Source organism: Bathycoccus prasinos (genome assembly GCF_002220235.1).
Source record: "Bathycoccus prasinos genomic : Chromosome_6".
Lineage (NCBI taxonomy): Eukaryota > Viridiplantae > Chlorophyta > Mamiellophyceae > Mamiellales > Bathycoccaceae > Bathycoccus > Bathycoccus prasinos.
The window spans coordinates 613,261-635,973 of NC_024003.1; the positions used below are offsets into that span (position 1 = coordinate 613,261).

Sequence of the window (22,713 nt, forward strand, 5' to 3'; positions counted from 1 at the left end):
CAAAGAGACTCTCGTTTCGGTGAAGAATCGTGTGTGGTTTTGTCGACGAACGCTTTCTTTTTCGCGCGCGCGCGTGTTTTCTGTGTGTTTTTGCGCGTTATTATGAAGATCAAAGCGTCCTCTCCTTTCTTTCCTCTCTCCTTTTAAACTCGGTGAAAAGAAGAATATATAAAAAGTGTGTCGCAGAACGTGCTCGTCAAAAAAAGTTGCTCTTTCTCTGCTCTTTTTTTGGTCGTTGTGTTTTGATTTTTTCATTTTTTGGTCGTTGTTTTGTTTTTTTTTTCTCTTCTTTTTTCTCTCTTTTTTCTCTCTCTCTCTCTCTCTCTCTGTTGCATTGCTTCATTGTAAATAAAGAAGAAGGACGAGAAGACGAACGAAGCGAAGAAGAAGAAGAAGAAGAAATCAGAGAAGAAGAAGCACTTTTCGTTCTTTTATTCTTTCAGAGTAGTGTCTTTCGTTCTTTCTCTCTTCTCTCGCGTTTTTTGCGCGCGCGCGCTCGTTCTCTCTCTCTCTCTCTCTCTCTCTCTCTCTCTTTGCTGAAGGTATTGTTGTGTTGTTCTTTCATTGGAAGAGACATTTTGAATTCCATCGTCGTCGAAACGAATTCATTCAGAAACGATGGAGGACGGATACTCGCAAACGCTCAGAGACCTCCTCGCGCAAACGCCTTTAACCACGGACGCGTGGGTCCAGTGCGACTCGTGCCAAGTCTGGCGACGAGTGCCGAACTTTGTCGCTTTGAAGTTAGGCGAACACGAGCAATGGTTTTGCCACAAAAACTTCCACCAAGAGTTCAGCACGTGCGATGATCCTCAGGAATTACTCGACGATGAAATCGACGTCCTGATGAAAGCGCAAGAGAAAGAACAAAAGAGGAAACAAGCGGAGGAAATCGGGAGGAAGATTTTAGAGGAGGACGAAGAGGACGAACGAGAGAAGTTGGGAGTTAAAAGTGAGAAAGGAGGAGACGATGATGAGAAGAAGACAAAGAAGGAAAAAGATGGAGCGAGTGGGTGGAGGAAGAAAAAAAATTCAAACGACTCTGACGATTCGAACGATTCGGACGACGATACCATGATGTGCAAACCAATCGAAAACGCGCACGTCTGGTCGAGAGTCTCGCGGAACATCTTCAAACACAGAGAGCCGAGGAAGTTAACCGAGGACGACATCATGGTGTGTAACTGCGCCATCGACCCGGAGACCGGAAGCGGATGCGAGGAAGAGTGCGTGAACAGATTGGTGTTAACCGAGTGCGATCCTAAATTTTGTCCGTGTTCGACCGCGTGTAAGAACCAGAGGTTTTCGAGGAAGAAGTTTAAAGAGTTAGAGGTCAAACGGTCGAGTAAGAAAGGACACGGATTGTTCTCGGAGGAGAATATTAAACCGGGCGAGTTCGTGTTGGAGTACGTCGGCGAGGTGTTGCACGAGGAAGCGTACGAGGAGAGGAAAAGGCAATACGCGAGGGAAAAGAGGCGGCACTTTTATTTCATGACTTTGTCGAGTTCGGAAACTATCGATGCCACGGAAAGAGGCGGCGTTGGGAGGTTTTTGAACCACTCGTGCGATCCAAACTGCGAGACGCAAAAATGGATGGTAAAAGGCGAGTTGTGCATCGGCGTTTTCGCGCTGAGAGAGATTCAACCGGGGGAAGAGATTACCATCGATTACAAGTTTGAAAGGTACGGGGAAAAACCTATGAGATGTTTTTGCGATACCGCCGCGTGTTGCGGATGGATTGGCGGTGCGAAAGCCGCGAGAGAGGCGGAGAAGTACGCCAACGATTCCGAAGACGACGACGAGGAAAAGATTCACTTGGAGGACGAAACGCCGGTGATGTTGGAGTGCGACGAAGACCAAATCGTGAAAGAAGAAAAGGAAGCCCGAGTACAACACGAACAAGAGAAGGGTGGATCCTTCAGACGCTCTGAATCGAAAAAGTTGAAAGACGAGGAGAAGAAATGGCGACCGCCGGAGGAACAAAAAGCGTACGATCGCGCGAAAAAGGCGCGCGAAAAGAAATACGAAAACGAGGAGAAACAACGATTGAAAGCGGAGAAGAGATCAGTGCCGAGCTTTGGTGGTGGTGGCGGCGGCGGCGGCGGCGGCGGACGATCGCGCGTGCGCGCGCCAGCTGGTTCGTACGCTGCCAAATGGGGCGGCATTTCCAGCGCATCTCAAAGACGTTCGGAAATTGACGTCGCCATGGACGATTTGCGCAACTCCAAGGGCGCTTTGCGCAACGAAAAAGCGTGTCTCAAATCGATTCAAATGTTCAACTTGGCGTACCCAGTGGACGAAAAAGGCGAGTCGCAAGTTTCCGAGAGAGATTTGGGATTACTTTTAGAAGCGATATCGATGACAGGAAGCACGCAACTACAAAGAGTGCTCGCCGAGAGAGGCGGGACGGGCGCGTTGCAGACGTGCATCAGTCGATTAGGCGGCGCGTTGTGCTCTCCGCAAAGAGCTCCATTGTTGAGAAAGGTTTTGAGAGTTTTAGGAAACTGGTTGACCGTGTGTAAAGAAGCAACGTTAGCGGCTATGCGCGACACGAAGACGGCGAGAGGGAGTTTTTTCGATTTACTCGGTGAGTTACGATACGCGAAGGACTCTGAGTTGCAAAAAGTCGCCACGGAGTTTGCGAACCAGAAAGTTCCGCAAGGGACCATTATCGATAAAGGTGAGCCGGAGAGTATTAGACGTTTGAATAGTGCAAATGCGAATAATAGTATAAACATGAACGGGGGTGGAATGACACCGGGTGGAGGTTTCATGCGCGGTGGAATGGGGACTCCGATGGGCGCCGGTATGGCGCCAAACGGCGTCGTCGGGTTTCGAACGGGAACACCACCACCCATGCGAACTCCAGGAAGTGCCGGTGGTTTTGGTAGTAGTGCGCCGCCGGGGAGTGCGACAACCATGGGTGGTCGAGGAGGTGGATTCAATTCTGCTGGCCCGCCGCCTCCAGGAAGCGGCATGGGATTCAATCGAACCGGCTTAGCGCCCCCGCCGAGATTCGCCGGCGCGGGAGGACGAGGTCCACCAGGTATCGCGGCGAATAACACGCCGGGGAGTGCGCACCAAAGAGATGCGATTGGCAGAGCTTTACCGAGTGGATGGAAATCGCAAACAACGCCGGCGATGCCAGCTGCAGCGAATGGTGGGTACCAAAACTATTACAATCAACAGCAGCAACAACACCAACCGCCGTCCAACCGCCAATATCCGCCGTACTCGAACCACACCGGTGGCAGAGAAGGTGGTGGTGGAAACTACAACAACTACAACAGTAACGGAAACTATAATAATTACAACAACAACAACAACAACAACGGCTACAACAATAACGGGTACAACAACTACAACACCAGTGTCGGCGGTTACGCCGGAGTGAGCGCAAAACGCCAGCGAATGGATGCTAATTTTAGCGCGCACCCGCCCGTCAATCCTCCGCTCCCTTCCGGCGCACCTCCCCCGCGTTCCACCGACGCCCCTTCCGCTCCCAAACGAAACGACGAATTCGATGACCCGCACTCCCTCTCCTTCGCCTCCATCGTCAGCGATATCGTCCAAGAGTTTGCCATGGAATACCGAGCGCAAAACCATCCGAAGCACGCCTCGTCGGCGGATTACGACCGCTTGCAAAACAAGTGGCAGACGAAAATCTTAACCAACGAGCAAAAGAATTTCGAGGAAACCGGACGGAAACCGATCGACTTGACCAGACTGAGAGATTCCATCAACACTTACGTCAAAATGGCCAACGAGTGGGAGTTTAAGAATCAGTCGAAATAGATAAATATTTCTGAACAACAACACAATGAAAAAATCGTCAAAACATCACCTCACGGGAAACTCTTTATATATAATGAACTACCACGTCTCGTCATCACTCGCGCGACGATGCGCTTCCGTCTCCTCCTCCGCGAGTGGTAATCCTTCGTGTTCGTCGTCTTCTCGAACAAGAAGAACGCGAGCTTTTTTATCCTCCTCGAATGGAAGACGACGACGAAGCGATGATGCGGTCACGCTTTTAAGAAGTTCTGGAGTTGGCCAAGACCGATTCGACATAGCGCTCACCGGGCAAGAAGAAGACGGGGAGACGGATAAAAAGGCAAAGAAACGAACAATTTCGCTCGATTTAGGCGGAACTCAAATGCAAACGACCGCTATCGAGTATACCGGCGAGTTAGTCGCGGTCGAAATCGACCGGCCTCTCGGTTTGATTTTGGAGGAAACGAGAGTGGAACGAAGCGTCGAGACGCGGATAGAAGTTGTGGAGATTGTTCCGGATTCAAACGCTTCAAAAGATGGCAGAGTAAAGGTTGGGGATATTTTACGCTTAACCACGGCAGTGTTCAACGTTTCCGCACCGATCGATGTGACGACGTGGATGAATCCGCCGGCGAAGGCGAACGTGAGAGCGTACGTGAAAGACTCGACGTTCGATAAGACGATGTTGGCTATTCAGAGTCACTCGGTGCCGGTGGATTACGACGGCGACGCGAGGGAAATGAAAAGCGTCGGGATGGTGTTTGAGAGGAAATAATGATATACTAGTACTGCTACTGCTACTACAACGTACTCTAACTCAAACCGCCTCCCTCCCTCGGCCACGCCACGGCGATAACTACCCCGACTAAACTCACCGCACATCCAACGTAATCGCCCACATCCAACTTAAACCCATCCACTATTCGCGCAAAAGCGTAACTAAAAACGATAAACACCCCTCCGTACACCGCGTACGTTCGGCCGAAATCCTCCAACGGTTGTAAAGTAGGGATTACGCCATATGCCATTAAAATAACGAACCCGAGTAAAAGGTACCAAATCGATTTCTTCTCGCGAACAAATTGCCAGACGAGCCACCCGCCTAAGATTTCGAGCACCGCCGCGACTGCGAACAAGAAGACGCTTTGGAACGCGAGAATAGTAGTCCACTCTTTTTTATCGTTTCCTTCCTCTGAAGCTGCCACAGTGCCGTTCGTTGCTTCCATTTCCTTTACGTGAGATGTTGTTCAAACGTGTGCACATTTGAAGTGTTTTCCAATGCAGAAGGGGGGAGACGTTCGCAACATTTTATTTAGGGTATTACACCCTAATCCAATCGAGTTTCGACGTCGACGACGCTTTCACGTCGTGCCTCATTTCTTTCTCGCGAAGAAGAGTTACGACGCAAAACTTTCGTATCGCTTTTGAGAAGAAAGAAAAGAGAAGAGAAGCGCTCGCAACACCTTTACCTCTCTTTCGTCGTGGATCTCTCTCACTCGAGTGGTCGCAGAGTGTGTGTCTGTCTGTCTGTCGTTTCGGAGAAAGAGGAAGAGAGAAAGAGAGAAATTTTTGACCCCCAAACAACAAAAGCGAGATAATACACAAAAAGAACGAATATATAAAGAATAATGATGACGATAAACGTGCTCCGATGCCCGCGAAACGCAGGCGCGGTTGCAAACAACAAACGAGTACACGCGAGCAGCGACAGATGCAGCAGCAGTAATAGCACGAAGAATACTAACACGAATAGCAGAAGAAGAAAAGGAGTGGTTCTCTCCTCTTTCGGTAAGGCTTGAAAATCTCTCTTTATCTCTTTGTTTTTCTTCTTTCTCGTCGGTCGCTTCGTTCTCGGGAAAGAAAAAAACGTTTGAATTCTCTCCTCTCGTGTGTTCTTCTTCTTCTTCTCGGAGAAGAAGATTTGGTGCTTTTTCGCGCGCGCGCGCAAACGACGAGTACGAGTACTGCTCTGCGGTATCTTCATCGTCCGCGATCTCGGATCGATCTCCGAGGAGTTTTGCGCGCGCGCAAAGAGAGAGATCTTCTCTCACAAGAGAGAGAGAGAGAGAGAGAATAAAACGACGGCAGAGGGAGAGGAGAGAAAGTTTTCCTCCTCTCTTTTCTCTCTTTTTCTTTCTGTTTCCTACAAAATCAATCAAAAAAGAAGGGGGCGTTGAAGAAGATCCATCGTGTGGCTCAGAAAGTGTGGCTGTAAAGAAAGGTGGACGCAAAGGAGGAGAGAATTTTTTTTTTTGTTCTGACATTCATTCTTTCTCTCTTCTCTCGTACTTACAAAAACAGGGAATAACAACGAGAACAATAAAAGGACGTTACACGCGAACGCTTTAAACGACAGAAGAGTAAACACAGAGAATCATTTTAGTCATCGTTATGGATATACGACGACGACGACGACTCCAACGAAAAGAAGAGGCGACGCGGTTGGCCCCAGACGAGCGATTACCATGCCGGAGGATTCGTCCAACGAGAAGAAGACCCTTCTCACGTCTTGGCAGAGAATTGGCCAGGAAGGGGTGCAGAAAGCGTCTGAGATTTGGTCGGCGGTGAACAGCGAAGCCGCGGCGGCGGCGAAAGGCGCGTGGGAAGGAGTGAAACCAGCGCATAAGGTGTTTTTGTCCGATATTATCGCCAGTCCGAAGAAGAACGCGTTTGTGCGAAAGTGGTTGGGGACGGATATAACGTACGTGTCGTTTATTGGTGCCATGCACGTTGGCGCGTTGTTGGCGCCGTTTTACTTCACCTGGCAAGCGTTCAACTGCTTTTGGGTCATGTATTTCATCACCGGGTGCTTGGGAATCACGTTGAGTTACCACAGGCAGTTGTCGCACAAGTCGTTTCAAACGCCGAAATGGTTGGAGTACGCGTTGGCGTATTGCGGCGCGTTGGCGGTCCAAGGCGACCCGATCGAGTGGGCGTCGTCGCACAGATATCATCATCAACACTGCGATACTCCGAAAGACCCGCACACGCCGTATGAAGGCTTTTGGTGGTCGCACATGGGATGGTTGTTGGACAACGAAGCGACCATCGAAAGAGTTGGCGATCGATCCAACGCCGCGGAGATGGCCGCGCAGCCGTTTTACCAATTCTTGGAGAAGACGTACATGTGGCACATCGCTGCGTCGGCGTTAGGTTTATACCTCCTCGGCGGTTTACCCTTCTTAGTGTGGGGCTTCTGCGTGAGAACTGTTTGGGTGTACCACATCACCTGGGCGGTCAACTCCGTCGCCCACTGCTGGGGCAAACAAACGTACAACACCGGCGACTTGTCCAGAAACAACTTATCGGTTGGAATTTTAGCATTTGGAGAAGGGTGGCACAACAACCACCACGCGTTCGAATTTAGCGCCAGACACGGGTTGGAGTGGTGGCAAGTGGACATGACGTGGTATTTGATTTGGGGGTTGAAGAAGTTGGGCTTGGCGACCAAGGTGAAGTTGCCCACGCAAAAGCAGTTGGACCGCATGCGCATCGAACCGACCACGGCTTAATTAAAAAAAAAGTTTGATAATAAAAAGAGAGAGAGAGAAAGAGAAAGAATTGTTAAAGAGAGAGAGAGAGAGAGAGATCACGCATCTCGCGGATGTTTTGTCGTTTGAAATCATCATCTAATACTGCAAATACTACTATACTCTTTCACTCGTTAAATGTTGTTTTTCCTTCTTTTTGTCTTAGTCTTGTTCAGATTTCGAAACTTTTCTTCACTCTTCGGAGAGAAAACGTTTCGTTTACGTCGTTTACGTCGTTTACGTCGTCGCGATGACGAAAGAACCTCTCGTGGAAAAAGAAGAAGAAGAACGCGGGCTTTCGTTTTCTCTCGGTCGCTTTCCCGGCGCCAAAAACAGAGGCTTAATCGCTTCCTCTTCTTCTTCTTTAACACAAGGCTCGGTCGTTTTTCAATCGGTCCCGTATGCGGCGGTTCTCCGAGACGACGGGCTCCACGAACGCGACCACTTCACGTTCGAGAAGTCGAAGGATCACTTTAACGTGAACAACAGTAACGTGAACAACAACTCATCAGAGTCGCCACGGCAACAACAACAACAACAACAAAATCGACAACAACAGTTGCAACGGTGTTCGGCGACCAAATTTGCGAGATATTTTTCGAGGGAGAACCAGTTGAAAGATTGGGAAGACGGCTACGATAAAGAAACGAAAGCGCTGAAGAGTTGTCAGTTGCGAGCGCCAAAGGCAATGGTACGGTTGGCGAGTAAAATCGTGTGGCGAATGCAACGAGAGAGGAAGAACGAAACGAATACTAATGAGAACAAGAACAACGCGGAGAACGAAGTACCCGCGAGCGAAGAGAAATCAAGGAAGACGAAACGAACCGCTCTCGCGGCTCCGACCGGGCGATTGTACGACGACGAAGGGAAGACGGAACAGTTGGGATTAGGCAGAGGGTACTCGACTGTCTTCGACCAGTTAACGCACGGTGAAGAGTCGAAGACGTTTGGTTTGAACAACCCGAGCGATTACACTTTAGCGGCGATGACGAGAGCGTATTTGACGCACTCTTTGAACGTGGACGATAGCGTGGTATCGGACGAGGAGAGAGCGGAGAGGTACGAGAGAGAATACGAGGACATACCGTCGGTGGCGGATTTAGCAAAACTAATTGGTAAGTTGCGTTTGAATTGCCACACGTTGTGCGACGATGAGTTGCGACCGTATGGGATTGGCGTCTATCCAGTGGCGGCGATGATGAATCATTCGGAAAATCCAAACTGTTTCGCGACTTTTAGAGGCAAGAAGATGATTGTCCGATGTTTGCGAGACGTGTTGCCGGGCGAAGAGTTGACGATTTCGTACGACGAATTAATGAAACCAAAGCGAGAGAGGGCGAAATCGTTAAAGTCGAACTACGGGTTTGATTTACATGATGACGGGGAGGAGGAGGAGGAGGGGCAGGAAGATCTTTTGCCTCTTTCCGAAATTCCTTTGATTGGCGGACATAAGTTGCGCGCGTTGTCTCGTGCGCCGAAATACACCGACGAAGACGAAGAAAGGAGCTGGTTTCAAGTCGAGCGCGCGTCTGGTGGTATCGTCGACGGTGGATGCCACATATATCGACTCTTTGGGGAAGAAAGCGGTGGATTCTTTGAAGACAACAGCGCGTTGGCGAGCTTCAACTTGGAAGAGAGCGTCGATGAAGACTACGACGACGACGACGAAGGTGATGACGGGGAAAACGATGAAGATAAAGAGAAGGATAAAGAAGAAACAGAAACAAACGGCGATTTATCGAAGGACCCTGAATTTGCGGGTCAGAAGACGTACGGTCAGTCGAACAAAAGTAAAAAGAGTAACAAAAAGAAGACGCGATTGATTGTCGAAACGTGGGGCGATTGTAAAAACGTCGTCGTTGCTGAAATTGCCGAACGGTTTTGTCAGGCGTTTGAACTGGTAGAAAAGTTAAGCTCGACGTCTTCGGGAGATGTTTCCGATGGCAGCTCGTTAAACCGCGCTTGGGATCGATTTAATAGTTTAACCGATACAAGATCGGCGCTGTTTGGCGCTTCCGTTGGCATTGCGCGAGGACACCACTTGCGTGTCAAGGCGTTGGAGTCGTTCATGAACGCCGCGGTTCTTTTCGAAGATTGGAAGATAGCGTTTGACTGCGGCACGGAGCTCACACCATCTTTCGAAAAGTATTACCCGAATCACCATCCGCAAATCGCCGTTCATAACGTCGCCGTCCTGAAATTGCTGTTGGAGCGTCTCATGGCGGATACGTACGCCGTTGGAGCGCGTTTGAGCGCACCTGCGAGTATCATCGAGAGCCTCGACGAGATTAAAGAAAAAGCAAAGGAGCTAGCTTCGGGAGTTTCCAGAGTTGTCGGCGAAGATAGCACCGTCGTCGAGCAATTGGTAGAGGCGATGCACACGTGCAAAATGATGCGAGAGCAGGTTTTAAAAGAGGCGGATTCCCTTTGTTCGTCGGATGACGACGCTTTCTGAAGAAGAATAGAAGAATCCATTTTAGAATTATAGAGAGTGCAGAAGAATACGCACGCACGCGCGCGCACATAACTCACATACTACATATAAATACACAAGAAGATGTAAAGATCTACGTACTACCATCGTCTTCTATTATTGCTATTTTTGTTGCTATTTTTGTTTCTTTCCTTGTCCTTGCGTTGACGCGCGCTCAGCTGTAACTCTTCGATGTTTGCGGCTAAATCTCTCAAGTTTTGTTCGAACATCTCAGCATCGTCGTCGTTGTCATCTCTTTTCGCCGCCTTTGGCGGCGGCTCTATTCTCCACACGTCCACAAATACCTCCACCTCTTCCTTTCTGTGATGCCCGTATTGATTCTTTAAGCCGTATTTCATCTCGGCCACGACTTTCGCGCTCTTCGCGCCTAATTTTTTCACCGCTACTTTCTGAATATACTCTCTCGTGGACGTCTTATGGAATGAATACACCGCGGTTTCGGCCATTTTCATCGCCGCGGCTAAAAACGCCACGTCCGCACCTTTCCTTCTCGTGCCAAATGGTGGATTCGTCAACACCGTATCCGCTCGCGGCCACACGTAATCTTTCCTTTTCACGTTCTCGCTTTTTCCTTCTTCTTCTTCTACGTCCTCCTCCTCCTCGTCCTCATCATCATCGTACCGCCGAATCAACTCAACCACGTCCATTAAGCACAACTCAACCTCCAACTCCGGTTCGTACGTCTCCAAGTTCTCCTTACACTCCTCCAACGCGTCTCTATCCACGTCGATTCCGAGCACGTGTCCCGCTCCCATAAGTTTCGCCCCAATCGCCAACACCCCCGTCCCTACGCCTAAATCAATCACCGATTTCTCCTCGATGTCGTCAAACTCCACCGCGGCGACGTGCAACACTCTCGTCGCCAATAAAGGCGTCGTCGCGTATTGCTCCAAATTCTGTTTCGGGGTTGAAAACGTTTTCAAGTCTTGCAATTCCGATTCGAGTTGTTTCGGTTTCATTCTTTTCAAGAAAAAGCGTTCACTTTTGCGTCTTCTTCTTCTTCTTCCTCCTCTCGTTATTCTTCGCAAAAGCAGCAGCAAAAGTCGTCCTCCGTCGTCTCATCGTTAAAACAACTCGATTTAATTAGCGCAACAAAAATGAAGAACAAAAACAGTTCGACTCAGAAAGAGCTCGGAATAAAATTTAGGGTTTCAGAACAAAATTTTTCTCTGAACAAAAAAACGCTCGCTCCGTCTACGTCGGCACTCATAAAAAATTACTTAAAACACACACTAACTAATACACATACAAATATGTCTAAATCAGAAGGACCAGCGATCGGGATCGATTTGGGGACGACGTACTCCTGCGTCGGCGTGTGGTGAGTTCTCTATTCTTTGTTGTTCTTTTTTTTTTATTTTTCGTTTGGATGATGATGAGGAGGAAACACCCGACGCTTCGTCAATTCATTTTCGTTTTGTCGGCGGTGTGTGCTTTTGGAAATGATCGAAAGCGCGTTCCACTTGTCTCCTCTCTTCCGCGTAAAAAAAAAAATCTCGCGCGTCGTGTCCGATTTCAACAGAGATACATCTGTTGCTCTTGCGACGAGTTTCCATCATCGCGCCTGGTGGTGTGCTTTTTCCTTGCCTTCCCGCGCGATGATGATGATGATGATGAAAGAAGATGATGGCACCCCAGGAGAAGAACGAAAGCACGAAAGAAAGAAGCTTCTGAAAGCTTCTTTTTTCTCTCTTTTGGGCGGGAAAAGAAAAGAAAAAGAAGAGGACAAAAAGTTTTTTTTTTGGTGCCAAGATTTCTTCTTTTTTTAGGGTTTCTCTGAAATTTTTTCTGGTCTGTCTGTCTTTTTTTTTTTAAAGTGAAGAAGACGAAGAGTTTTGTTGTTTTACTACTCCTTTTTAGAACGAATAATACTGACCAAAATAATGAAACTTTTCTTTTCAAACTTAGGCAACACGACCGAGTGGAAATCATCGCCAACGACCAAGGGAACCGAACGACGCCATCTTTTGTCGCGTTCACGGATTCCGAAAGATTAATCGGCGACTCGGCGAAGAACCAAGTCGCGATGAACCCGAAAAACACCGTCTTTGACGCCAAGCGGTTAATCGGGAGAAAGTTTTCCGATCCGCAAGTGCAACACGACATGAAGGAGTTTTCGTACACGATCGTGAAAGGGGAAGCGGAGAAACCGATGATTGAAGTTGAGTTTCACGGGGAGAAGAAGACGTTCGCGGCGGAGGAGATTTCGTCCATGGTTTTGGTGAAGATGAGAGAAGTCGCCGAGGCGTTTTTGGGGAGAGACGTGAAGAACGCCGTCGTGACCGTGCCGGCGTACTTTAACGACTCCCAAAGACAAGCGACCAAGGATGCGGCGGTCATTGCCGGCTTGAACTGCTTGAGAATTATCAACGAACCGACCGCGGCTGCGATCGCGTACGGTTTGGACAAGAAGAACTCGTCCACGGCGGAGAAGAACGTGTTGATTTTTGATTTGGGAGGCGGTACTTTCGATGTGTCTTTGTTGACCATCGAAGAAGGCATCTTTGAAGTCAAGGCAACGGCAGGGGACACGCACTTGGGTGGTGAAGATTTCGATACTCGTTTGAGCAACCACTTTGCCGCGGAGTTCAAGAGAAAGCACAAGAAGGACATCTCCGGCAACGCCAGAGCGTTGAGACGTTTAAGAACCGCGTGCGAAAGAGCCAAGAGAACTTTGTCCTCCACCGCGCAAACCTCCATCGAAATCGACTCCTTATTCGAAGGTATCGATTTCTACACCTCCATCACGAGAGCGAGATTCGAAGAGTTGAACATGGACTTGTTCCGCAAGTGCATGGAACCAGTCGAGAAGTGCTTGAGAGATGCCAAGTTCGACAAGGGCCAAGTCCACGAAGTCGTTTTGGTCGGCGGTTCCACGAGAATCCCGAAGGTTCAGCAATTGCTCTCCGACTTCTTCAACGGCAAGGAGTTGTGCAAGTCCATCAACCCGGACGAAGCCGTCGCGTACGGCGCCGCCGTCCAAGCTGCCATTTTGTCCGGCGAAGGTAACGAAAAGGTCCAAGACTTGTTGTTGTTGGACGTCACGCCGTTGTCGATGGGTTTGGAAACCGTCGGCGGTGTCATGACCGTGTTGATCCCGAGAAACACGACGATCCCGACCAAGAAAGAACAAGTGTTCTCCACGTATTCTGACAACCAGCCGGGCGTGTTGATCCAAGTTTTCGAAGGCGAACGTTCGCGAACGAGAGACAACAACTTGTTGGGTAAATTTGAATTGCAAGGCATCCCGCCGGCGCCGAGAGGCGTCCCGCAAATCAACGTCTGCTTCGACATCGACGCGAACGGTATCTTGAACGTGTCTGCGGAAGATAAGTCCACCGGCCAAAAGAATAAGATTACCATCACCAACGACAAGGGAAGATTGTCCAAGGAAGACATCGAAAGAATGGTCCAAGAAGCCGAGAAGTACAAAGCGGAAGACGAAGAGCACAAGAAGAAGATTGACGCGAAGAACGGTTTGGAGAACTACGCGTACAACATGCGCAACTCGATGAGCGACGAAAACGTCGGCGGCAAGTTAGATCCGGAAGATAAGAAAACGATCGAAGCGAAGATTGACGAGACCATCGCTTGGTTGGACGGTAACCAAACCGCCGAAGTCGACGAGTTCGAAGACAAATTGAAGGAAGTCGAAGGCGTGTGCAACCCGATCATCTCTAAGATGTACGGCCAAGCTGGCGGCGCGCCGCCGCCTGGCGCGGACTTTGGCGGTGCCGAAGGTGGAGCGGAAGGTGCCGGCGGAGCTTCCTCGGGCCCGAAGATCGAAGAAGTCGATTAAGAGCCAAGCGAGAGCGCGGATGAGAATACGAGAGCGAGAAAGAGAGGAGACGAAGGAGAAATTTAAAAACCAACACATACAAGTAGTAGAAGAAAACACATTACAGTTTTGCATTTTAATCTAACAAAGTGATAACCTATATTGGTCAATTGTTGTATCTGGTACCTGCTCGCATTTCTGCTTTCTCTTTGCACTTTAATCTTCTATTTGTTGAAAGTTACTTGTCTTTTCCTACCCGCCGTGCCGGGCGCTTTCAAAGCGCTCTTTAGCAAGTTTTGCGCTTCTTTTTTTGTTATCGTTCTCGCCGTTGCCGCCGCTGCACTGTTCATATTATTATTATTCTCGCTATTAATCTCCGCGAATACTGCTCTATCTTCCGCCCTCGAGCCTCGTACCGGACCTTTTCGAGCGCCGACGTGTTTTTTGTTCAAGCCCGTCGATTTTTGAAGTTTTGGCGTCTTCATGACGTGCTGTTGCTCTCTCTCTCGCTTTTCTACAGCTTTTCTTCGCTCTGAAATCGCAGCACCTCGCAATTTGAACGGTTTGGGCGTGGTACACGCGCGTCCCGTGACATCTACCAGGAATTCGTCCGAGGAATCGTGAGACATCACTGCCGGCGACGATTTTGTTCTCGTCGGCGTCTTCGCGACGACTCTGCTCTGCGTCGCCGTACCTTTCTTATTGCTGAAAGCGTACGTTTCGCGTTCAAGTTCAGCTTGCCTATCTTTCATAAACTGTCGGCGATTGATAATTGCTCGTTTCTCCGTCGCCAGTCGGAACGGTTCCGGTTGCGTCGAGGCGCCGAGTTTCTGCGCGTTTGACTTTGGCGTCTTGGCGGTTTTATTCATCAAGTTAGACTGGCGTCTGCCGCCAAACTCAATAGGCTCCGGAGTGAACTCAAATACATCATAGTTCGGATCTGCTTGCTCCAAGCTCGAATCATTCGTCGTATCAGTAACGGCGGCGATAGTGGTAGTGGTAAAAGTCTGGTGTTTTCGCACCGCGGCAATTGGTCGATTGAAAATTTTCACCGTGTCGTTCATCTTGCGCCTCTCCGCCGCTTCCTTCTTCGCCGCTTCCATAGCCGCGCGTCCTTTCGCGCGCGAGGCTGTCTGAAGGTGCGGCGAAATCGCCGCCGTCGTGCGTGGCGGCCAGTGCTGCTGAAACTCTTCCTCCTCCTCCTCGTAAAACCGTTCGTCGTCCTCTCTTCGTCGCTTCTGATTCGTTGCTTTTTTTGGCGGCGACGTGTACGTCGATCCAAAACCGTAATACTTACGCGTCGATGTCACGCGTTTCACGTTCCGTTTTACCGTCGCCGTCGCGCGGTTTTTCTCTTCTATATATTCTCTAGATGGCTTCCTTGGCTGAGTACCGGTGATGTACTCTTTATTTTCAGCCAGCGTCCATCGCGTCTCGTCCACTTGTCTTCGTTTTCTTTCAAAGCCCCCGACCACTTGCGTCACCGAAGGACCGTAATCGTTGTTCACATCTTCCTCCTCTTCCTCCCCCTCCTGAACAGTCGTCGTCGACGCTCGACGGTGCATCAAATTCACTCTCTTTGCTCGTAACTCGGCGTTCTTCGCCACCGCCTCGATGCGCATCCTCGAGTCCATTTGACGCTTCTCGCGAATCGATGCCGCCGTTTCTTTCACCCCTACCTCACGAGGTCTGCTATTCGCAGCATTACGACTGAAATTATACGCCTTCCTCTCCAAATTCCTCGGCGACCGCCTTCTCACCGGTTGCGTTCCCGTGATGACTCTCTCGACAAGTTTGTTCCTCAACGCCGCCGGCTTGCTCACAATTTTCTTCTCCACCCTCTCCCGCGCGAATTGCCGTCGTCGTTGTTTCTTCCTCTCACTCTCCTCTTCTTCCCCGCTCTCGAACACCTCCGCGTCGTGACTCGTTGCCACGTGCGACCACGGCGGTGAACTCGGCGGCGTGTACGACCTCGGACCTTCTGTCTCTCGAGCGTCTTTTTCCCACGGCAACGGCGGCGGCAACTCCCACGGGTTCAGATTCGTCGGATTCGTCGCGCGCGGGGAAAGTAATCCTGTTGTTTTTGAACAAAGACCAAAATGCGCGAAACAGCGCGTGTAGTGATAATACAAACGTGAGTGTAACGGTTGTGTGATGATATATCCTCGTAAAAAAAATCGTCGCGTAAGAAGAGACGACGATAATGTGTGCACCCCCCCAAGGAATTTCAAAAACTCTTCCCTTTAGTGGGGAAAAGGAAACGTACCGTTCAATTTCTCGCTCGTTTCGAAGTACATCTCCGCGGTTTCTGTTTCCTTTTCTTTCCGTCTCTTTTCGCCGCGTTGGCGGTGGGAAATGAAATCGTAATATTTCGGCGCGGAGAACTCGAATCTGTTTTTGATGAGACGATGATGACGTGAAGAAGAAACAACAAATGTGATGCGTCAGTTCACGGGAAATGTTTCAACGGACATGTGACGGCTTTCTGATGCAGAAAAACAAAGGGAAAAGGTTTTAAGAAGAAAGAAGCGCGCACGTTGGATCCATTCAAAAATCAATTTGTGCTAGTACTACTGCTTTTCTGGCAAAGGCCGTCTCGTCTCGAGCGAGGATTGGAGGAGGAGGACGTGTTGATGATGAAAATTTTAATGTGGCGAAATTTATCCCAACGGTTGGTTCTCTTTCCTCTCTCTGCTTCTCATTGATTACGCTCGAAAGCGAAAGGAAACTTTTAGTAGTAGTATTCAAATAGTATAATGTTACAACGTAGAATTCGGCCGCCGCTGGTGATGCTGCTGCTTTTTGCTAAAAAGGAAGAAGAAGAAGTGACAGAGGACTTTAAAATCCATCAAAAAATCATCGTCGTCATCCCAACAGCTCCATCTCCGCTCTGAGCGCTTCCAACTCCTCCTCTTCGGTGGAGGCGATTTTCTTCACGTTCGCGGGCATCTTCGGCACTGCTTTCATCTTCGGCACGTCCGGCATTACCACCACCTCTTCTTTACTTTGAGTAGTAAACCCAGGTTCCAGTTCTTCGATTTCTTTCTGCAAAAGCGCGTCTTCCACGTCCAACGCGTCCAGCTCCGCCAGCTCCGCCTCTAACTCGTCCTCGTCCAACTCGGCGGCGTACCCGACTTGTTGCCCTAACGCCTCGTTCACCTGCCTCATCTTCTCCGTCTGATCGCTAATCTCGTCCATAACTTTATCCACTTTATCCACGTCCGTTTCTTTTGCCAATTGTTTCATCGCTCCTGCTCCGGATTTTAACGCGTTGAACGTCTCCGCCGTCGCCTTCGATCCCTCGAGGACAATCATCTGTTCCTGTAATTTCAACTGTTGATTTGCAACCACTTCGCACTGCGACTCGTATAACTTTTTCCGTTTCAGGCATTGCAAGGCGGCTCGTTTGTTCCCCGAGCGGTTGAACTCTCTCGCTTTTTCCAGTTCCGTGGATATCTTTTTGATTAATAACGCTTCGCGTTTATCCAGCATTTCCAAAGTCTTCGTGTTGTAGTCGTCCCCGGCGTCATCGTGTTTTGTACGATGATGATGTGAGAGAGAAATGATGGTGAGTTTACTACTCAGTGATGTTGAAGATCGATGCGAAAAAAGAAAAGAAGAGATCTTCGCTAGAGAGCGATAAAACCACTGCGCGCGTCTGCATCGTCGTTTTTAAGCGTCTTCTCTCGCAAAACGACGTAAAGAGAGACACCATTTAACGCGCGAAAGAACGAACGAACGAACGAACGAAATCAAATCCCCCCGAAAACACTTTTGAGACGCACATCTTTCAACTTATCGACGGCATCGAACGCGGCTCGCCCACTCGTCGTCGACCCAGAACCAGAACCACCTTTAGAGGAGGATGAAGACGAAGGACGACCAGATGATGCGCTCGAAGAAGAAGGGTTACCGAACAGTCTCTTGAACATGATGAATATGTGAGAGGAAGAATTGTTTTTTTTTTTGTGAGGGAAAAGAGGTGCCGTTTCACAAGGAAGAGGTTGAAAAGACTAGAGATAAGACGAGAAAAGACGACGCCTCTCGCAGTGTTAGTATACGTAGTATTCGTGGTGTTATTAAACGCGCCTGCGCCGGAAACGACGCGGGCTTTTTTCTTCTTCGGTTGCGCCGGTTTCGTTCGGCGTTTTTCTTTTCCTTTTTCTTCTTCTCGTTTATTCGTCTTCGCCGAGTAAATCGAACACGTTCGATTTCTTATTCGCGGTCCCGTTTCCGTTTTCCCCGGCTGGTTTTGTTGTTTCGGTTTGCTCTTTCCTTTCGCTGCTGTTCTTTTTCGCCGGCGCTTCCTTGACGGAGATGAATCCGTCCGCGTCTGGGACGTTGGCTGGTTTCTTTTCTGACGACGGTTGTTGCTTTTTGCCGTTGTTCTCGGACGACGAAGATTTGTTGGCGTTGCTCTCTTTGCGAGCCGGTCGAGAGTCTCTTCCGCTCACTCTGAGCTTTTTCAAGTCTTCGTAGAGTTGGTCGATTTCAGCGGCGCGTTCGTCCGTGGCGTCGTCGCCTTCGTTTTCTTTCTTGAGCGCCGCGATTTTGTCCTTCAACTCTTGCTCTTCTTTGGAGATTTGGCGACTGCTTCCACCGCCGCCGCCACCTCTGCCGCTGCTGCTGTCTTTTTTCTTATCACCTAACTCTGCTAAACGTTTCTTTTCCTCCAATTTGGCTTCTTCTATGCGCTTATCTTCTTCTAACCAGTCTTTACCGGAAGCTTTCAAAGCCTCTTCTCGCGGTCTGGCGCCGCCAAAGAGGGAACTTCTGGCCTCGGAAGTCGATTCTCCAACAGGCGTTTCGCGTTTTTTCAGTTGCAATTTCGGTCGATTTACGAGTTCTTCCGCGGAGGCTTCTCGCAATTCCTCCTCTTTTCGCGGTTCTCTGCGTTCTCTGCGTTCGAATTCGCCGGATTTGCGACGTTCGGGAACGGGCGCTCTCGGCGCGTCTTCGACGTACTTCACATCCACCGGTTTCGCGCCGCCAAAAAGACTGGAAGAACCCGCGGGTGCTTCGGCTTTCTTATCGGCACCTTCCGATCGTTTTTGTAAATTCAATCGCGGACGCTCGCGAACGGGTTCGTATCGATCGTCCTCTCTGACGCTCGTTCGTTTCGACCAGTCGCCGGTATCCGCGCGACTCGGTCCCAGCGGTTCGCGCGGTTCGCCTCCTCCTCGTCGATCTTCTCCTCGATCCTCGTATCGCCGATCCCCATCGCCGCGGTCTCTGAAACCACCACGTCTTTCTTCTCTTTCCGGCAACACCGCTCTCTTCGACCAATCTCCGGTATCCGCGCGACTCGGTTCCGGCTCGCGCCTTCGCTCTCTCCCGTCTTCGTCGAAATCGCGATCGTCGTCTCTCCTTCCGCCGCGAGATGACTCATCTCTCCGATCCCGATCGTACCGATCTCCTCTGTCCCCGTACCGATCGCCGCCTCTCCGATCGTACCTATCGCCTCTCTCGCCGCCTCTTCGATCGTACCTATCGCCTCTCTCGCCTGCGTCCTCGTCTCGATCTCTCCCGCCGCCGTACCCGCCGCCACCGCCACCACCTCTGTCCCCGCCGTAATCTTTAAACGCCCCACCTAACTCCCCTGGTCGTCGTCTCTCGCTTTCCTCTTCCTCTCTTCGTTCTCGATTCGGCGCCTTCGGGAGCGCGTACACGTCCACGTGGTCTGATCCTCCACCCGATCCTCCTCGGGACGGTCTGTACACGTTATCGTCGGTAATCGGCGCGGACACGGAGCTGGTAATCCCGGAAAACTCCGCTAAGGAGAGTTTCGTCCCTTTCTTTTTCTTGGATGTCTTTTGCGCTTCGCCTAAGCTTGGAAACTGCGAGCCGGAGGAACTCCCCGTCGTCGCATTCGTGGTTGGCGGCGGACCGAAACTGTCCCCTAAACCGGGGAAATCCGGGAGCTTCTCCTCGTCGTCGTCGTCCCATGATTTAGCATTAGTGGAAGTTTTGTTACCCCACGCGGACATGATTGTATTATTAAATAGTGTGTGTGATGATTTTGAGATGTTGTTGATGTTGATGTTGTAAAAGCGTGCGAACAAAGTTTGTGTTTGATGTTGTGTTTCTGCGCGTCAGTGTGTGTGAGATTTTTGGGGTCGTCGAAACCTTTTTTTCGGAGAAAGAGAAATGGAGTCTTGTGGGCTTTGAAAGGTAAACAACGCGTACATATTCCAGCGTATTTCTAACATCAGAGAAGACGCCCGCCGGTTTTCCCACCTCCTCGAGGCGTACCTTCCACCGGTCTCCTTTGTTTCTTATCCTTGCGAAAGTCCCGCAAAGCTTTCTCGGCTTCGGATTTGAGGACTTTTTCTCTCTCGTCGAACGGTAAGGTCTCTAAAGACATCGCGGATTCGATGATATCTCTCGGTTCGATTTCGTCCGGGTCGCAGTTGTCGAAGATGAGAGAGCCGACGCGTTTGATTTTTCGAGAAGAGGTTTGTTGGTTTTGAGCGCCTTCTTGTTCTCGTTCTTCGTCCTCTTCTTCGTCGGAGACGTTGACGGAAGAGCGCTGACTGTTTCGACGCGCGACGCCTGGCACGAATCTTTCCAAGAAGTCACTAACGATGGGACTTCCTGGTCCAGTTTCGTTTCCGTCTGATTGTTCACCGGGGGTTCCTCGACCGCGCGAACGCGAGCGACTCTTTTCGCCGTTTCTCTGAGACGGGTGCTTGTGCTGAATGTCCGAAGAGTAGCTGCTACCGTTCGCAGTTAACGCTTCAGATTGTTTGCGCGCCAGCATGTGCTCGAACGAGCCTCGACTGCAATAATTGAGCGTGTTCCAAGACGGCACGCGTCCTCGCGTGGCGACGTTTCGTCGATCCATTTTCATCTCTCTCAATTCGCGGACGCACTCATCCAAAGTATGTTCGATGCCGCACGCGTTTTCAATCGCGCCGAGTTTCGGCCACGTTTCGCGTTCGCCTAAAGTAGCCGTGTCGAATAAGTGTTCTCTCGTCGGATTGGATTGAATCATTCTTAAGTGCTTCCACCCATACGCCATGACGACGGTCACGTCACCTTCCCACGTTTGGCCGAACAGTTTCGCCACGTCCAAAACGTCCGCGCCGGGGATAAACTCGAGAAATTGTTGACATCTGTGCTTCCACTCAGACTCGACGAAATCGGCAATCCACGAAAGCGTGGGGTGCAAAGACGCAAACCATCGTTTTATTCTTAAAATTGGAACGATGTGCGGATTGGTTTGACTGACGATGAAATAGTTCACGTTGAACAGTTGCGACAACGCCTCCATGGGTAAATCGGCTTGTAAAGATCCGTCGCGCCAGCGCTGCGTTTTGCGACCTTTGCCGCCTTCGTTCGCGCTGGATTGCCACGGAACAAACGCGCCGTTCCGTGCTTTTGCTAACAACGGCTGCGGCGGGAACAACGATGGAAACGCGCACGAAGCGGCGACGGCAGACCAGATGACCAAGTGTGGTGACGTTAAGTAGTTCAACAGTCTCGGTTTTTGGCCCGGTCGGGCGTCCGCCGGGGAAACGCAGACGGACAAAATTCTTCCGCCAGATCTATCGTACGCCTCTTGAAAGGTCAAATCGCCGTATAAATCTCTCAAACACTTTTGGAAGAAATCAATGTTGTGCATGCCTCCAGTTTTGACCAGATGAAACATAGAAGTTAAGAAGTCCGTGCCGGAGAAGAAAGTCAAATCCGGCAACGCGGATTCAAAGTTTTCGTCGCTAAAGAAATCGTGCAACTCCTCGCTCGTTCGCGTGCACACCACCGCGGCTATGATGCTTCCAACGGAAGACCCAGCTAACACTCGCGGCAACAAATTTCTCCTGTTGAGCGCTCGGCACACGCCGATGTGAAACGTTCCTAAACTTCCTCCACCGGAAAGGAGTAAACCGGTTCTCCCGAACACGTGTCTCGTTTCTTGTAAAAACGAAAGCTTTTCCGTCACGGGAATCTGCGAATCGTTCGATATGAGCTTCAAACACGTCTTCACCTCGTTTATGTATTCTCGGACTAACTTCGGTACGCCTCCGACGGGCGCGTGTAACCGCCTCCCGAGGTTGGACATGTTCCCTAAGTTTCTCAACAGTTCCGCTCTCAAACCGAACATGATCTCCTCGACGTCTCCGGAGTTCCTTTGCACTCTCAAAACTCTCAACTGCTCCGCGATTAACGCGCGATCGTACTCTCTCGGCGTAAAACCGGTATACTTTTCCTCTCTTTTGTGTTGCCTTTGAAACCCGACGCACCCAAAGTCGTCGTTATCCATCGATTCTTTTTTCTGGTCAAAACTACTGCTCTTCGTTTGTTGGTCTTCTCTGTGGTGACTTTCTTTGGTATTTGTACCGTTATGACTACTATGACTCAATCGAAACAATCCGTTCAAACTGTTCCCGAACTTCCCACCCTTCAATCCTCTTTTATCGCTCGAACAATACGTAATCGCGATATTTTCCTCCTCGTCCTCTTCAAACTGCTCCAACTCTTCCTCTAAAGTCACGTACTTGGCGTACGTCTCGCACTTGGACATCCGCTTCAATATGCTCCTCTTCACGCGTTCCTTCCGCTGTCGATGCCGTCGCCGTTTCGCCGTCGCCGTTTGCCTCGCGAAATACACGAGAACAGAAATCACGCACACCTCCTTATAAAACGAAAACGGATCGACGATGAACTCGTACACTTTCGACAAAGCTTTATTATTTTGCTCTCGCGACGATTGAGACGACGACAGAAAGGGAAGTTTCGCCAGCAAAGGGTGGCCGATTTTTCTTCGATAATTCGCGGTAAAATCAGACGCGAAATTCGCTCGCGCGAACGACCACTCGTCTCTTTTCTTCCGGATTTGTCCGACGATTTCTTTCGCATCTTTCAGCACCGCTCTCAAAACGCCGCTCTCGTTCGTTTTCGTGGCAGTATTTCCACCACCTCCTCCTCCAGAAGATGACGACGACGATGCAGTCAAATTCCGAGTCATCAAAAACTTCCCCAAAACCGGTGGTCCGTTCGTTCTCGCCCCGTCCTTTCCTCCTCCTCCTCCAAAACACGCCGCATCGAAAAGGTAGGACAACGCTTCCAAGTGTCCTCTTTCCATGACGACGATTCTTTTCAAAGCTGCTTTTTAAGTCGTCGTTGTTGTTGTTGTT

The 22,713-nt window shown here is 50.0% G+C and overlaps 11 protein-coding genes across 11 annotated transcripts; 5 read left to right on the forward strand and 6 right to left on the reverse strand.

Moving 5' to 3' along the window:
• Positions 1-618: 618 nt before the first annotated feature.
• On the forward strand, positions 619-3,795 carry Bathy06g03300 (predicted protein; the record flags this gene model as incomplete). Its single annotated transcript, XM_007512508.1, has 1 exon — positions 619-3,795. One exon carries the CDS (start codon positions 619-621, stop codon positions 3,793-3,795), a length of 3,177 nt encoding a protein of 1,058 aa, XP_007512570.1.
• Positions 3,796-3,868: 73 nt separating this feature from the next.
• On the forward strand, positions 3,869-4,549 carry Bathy06g03310 (predicted protein; the record flags this gene model as incomplete). The annotated part of the gene is made up of 1 exon (XM_007512634.1): positions 3,869-4,549. One exon carries the CDS (start codon positions 3,869-3,871, stop codon positions 4,547-4,549), a length of 681 nt encoding a protein of 226 aa, XP_007512696.1.
• Positions 4,550-4,630: 81 nt separating this feature from the next.
• Positions 4,631-5,000, reverse strand: Bathy06g03320 (protein of unknown function UPF0060; the record flags this gene model as incomplete). Its single annotated transcript, XM_007512528.1, has 2 exons — positions 4,631-4,639; positions 4,674-5,000. The coding sequence occupies 2 exons, from the start codon at positions 4,998-5,000 to the stop codon at positions 4,631-4,633; spliced, it is 336 nt and encodes a 111-aa protein (XP_007512590.1).
• A 266-nt stretch (positions 5,001-5,266) lies between these two features.
• Bathy06g03325 (unknown protein) lies at positions 5,267-5,758 on the reverse strand (the record flags this gene model as incomplete). The annotated part of the gene is made up of 1 exon (XM_007512737.1): positions 5,267-5,758. The coding sequence occupies one exon, from the start codon at positions 5,756-5,758 to the stop codon at positions 5,267-5,269; it is 492 nt and encodes a 163-aa protein (XP_007512799.1).
• Positions 5,759-6,239: 481 nt separating this feature from the next.
• Bathy06g03330 (predicted protein) lies at positions 6,240-7,286 on the forward strand (the record flags this gene model as incomplete). Its single annotated transcript, XM_007512391.1, has 1 exon — positions 6,240-7,286. One exon carries the CDS (start codon positions 6,240-6,242, stop codon positions 7,284-7,286), a length of 1,047 nt encoding a protein of 348 aa, XP_007512453.1.
• A 268-nt stretch (positions 7,287-7,554) lies between these two features.
• Bathy06g03340 (SET and MYND domain-containing protein 3) lies at positions 7,555-9,759 on the forward strand (the record flags this gene model as incomplete). Its single annotated transcript, XM_007512656.1, has 1 exon — positions 7,555-9,759. One exon carries the CDS (start codon positions 7,555-7,557, stop codon positions 9,757-9,759), a length of 2,205 nt encoding a protein of 734 aa, XP_007512718.1.
• Positions 9,760-9,878: 119 nt separating this feature from the next.
• Positions 9,879-10,757, reverse strand: Bathy06g03350 (predicted protein; the record flags this gene model as incomplete). Its single annotated transcript, XM_007512751.1, has 1 exon — positions 9,879-10,757. One exon carries the CDS (start codon positions 10,755-10,757, stop codon positions 9,879-9,881), a length of 879 nt encoding a protein of 292 aa, XP_007512813.1.
• A 294-nt stretch (positions 10,758-11,051) lies between these two features.
• On the forward strand, positions 11,052-13,597 carry Bathy06g03360 (Heat Shock Protein 70, cytosolic; the record flags this gene model as incomplete). Its single annotated transcript, XM_007512600.1, has 2 exons — positions 11,052-11,114; positions 11,621-13,597. The coding sequence occupies 2 exons, from the start codon at positions 11,052-11,054 to the stop codon at positions 13,595-13,597; spliced, it is 2,040 nt and encodes a 679-aa protein (XP_007512662.1).
• Positions 13,598-13,800: 203 nt separating this feature from the next.
• Bathy06g03370 (unknown protein) lies at positions 13,801-16,123 on the reverse strand (the record flags this gene model as incomplete). Its single annotated transcript, XM_007512342.1, has 2 exons — positions 13,801-15,817; positions 16,113-16,123. The coding sequence occupies 2 exons, from the start codon at positions 16,121-16,123 to the stop codon at positions 13,801-13,803; spliced, it is 2,028 nt and encodes a 675-aa protein (XP_007512404.1).
• Positions 16,124-16,441: 318 nt separating this feature from the next.
• Positions 16,442-17,068, reverse strand: Bathy06g03380 (predicted protein; the record flags this gene model as incomplete). Its single annotated transcript, XM_007512605.1, has 1 exon — positions 16,442-17,068. One exon carries the CDS (start codon positions 17,066-17,068, stop codon positions 16,442-16,444), a length of 627 nt encoding a protein of 208 aa, XP_007512667.1.
• Positions 17,069-17,751: 683 nt separating this feature from the next.
• Bathy06g03390 (predicted protein) lies at positions 17,752-22,661 on the reverse strand (the record flags this gene model as incomplete). The annotated part of the gene is made up of 2 exons (XM_007512407.1): positions 17,752-19,661; positions 19,829-22,661. The coding sequence occupies 2 exons, from the start codon at positions 22,659-22,661 to the stop codon at positions 17,752-17,754; spliced, it is 4,743 nt and encodes a 1,580-aa protein (XP_007512469.1).
• Between the last annotated feature and the right edge of the window lie 52 nt (positions 22,662-22,713).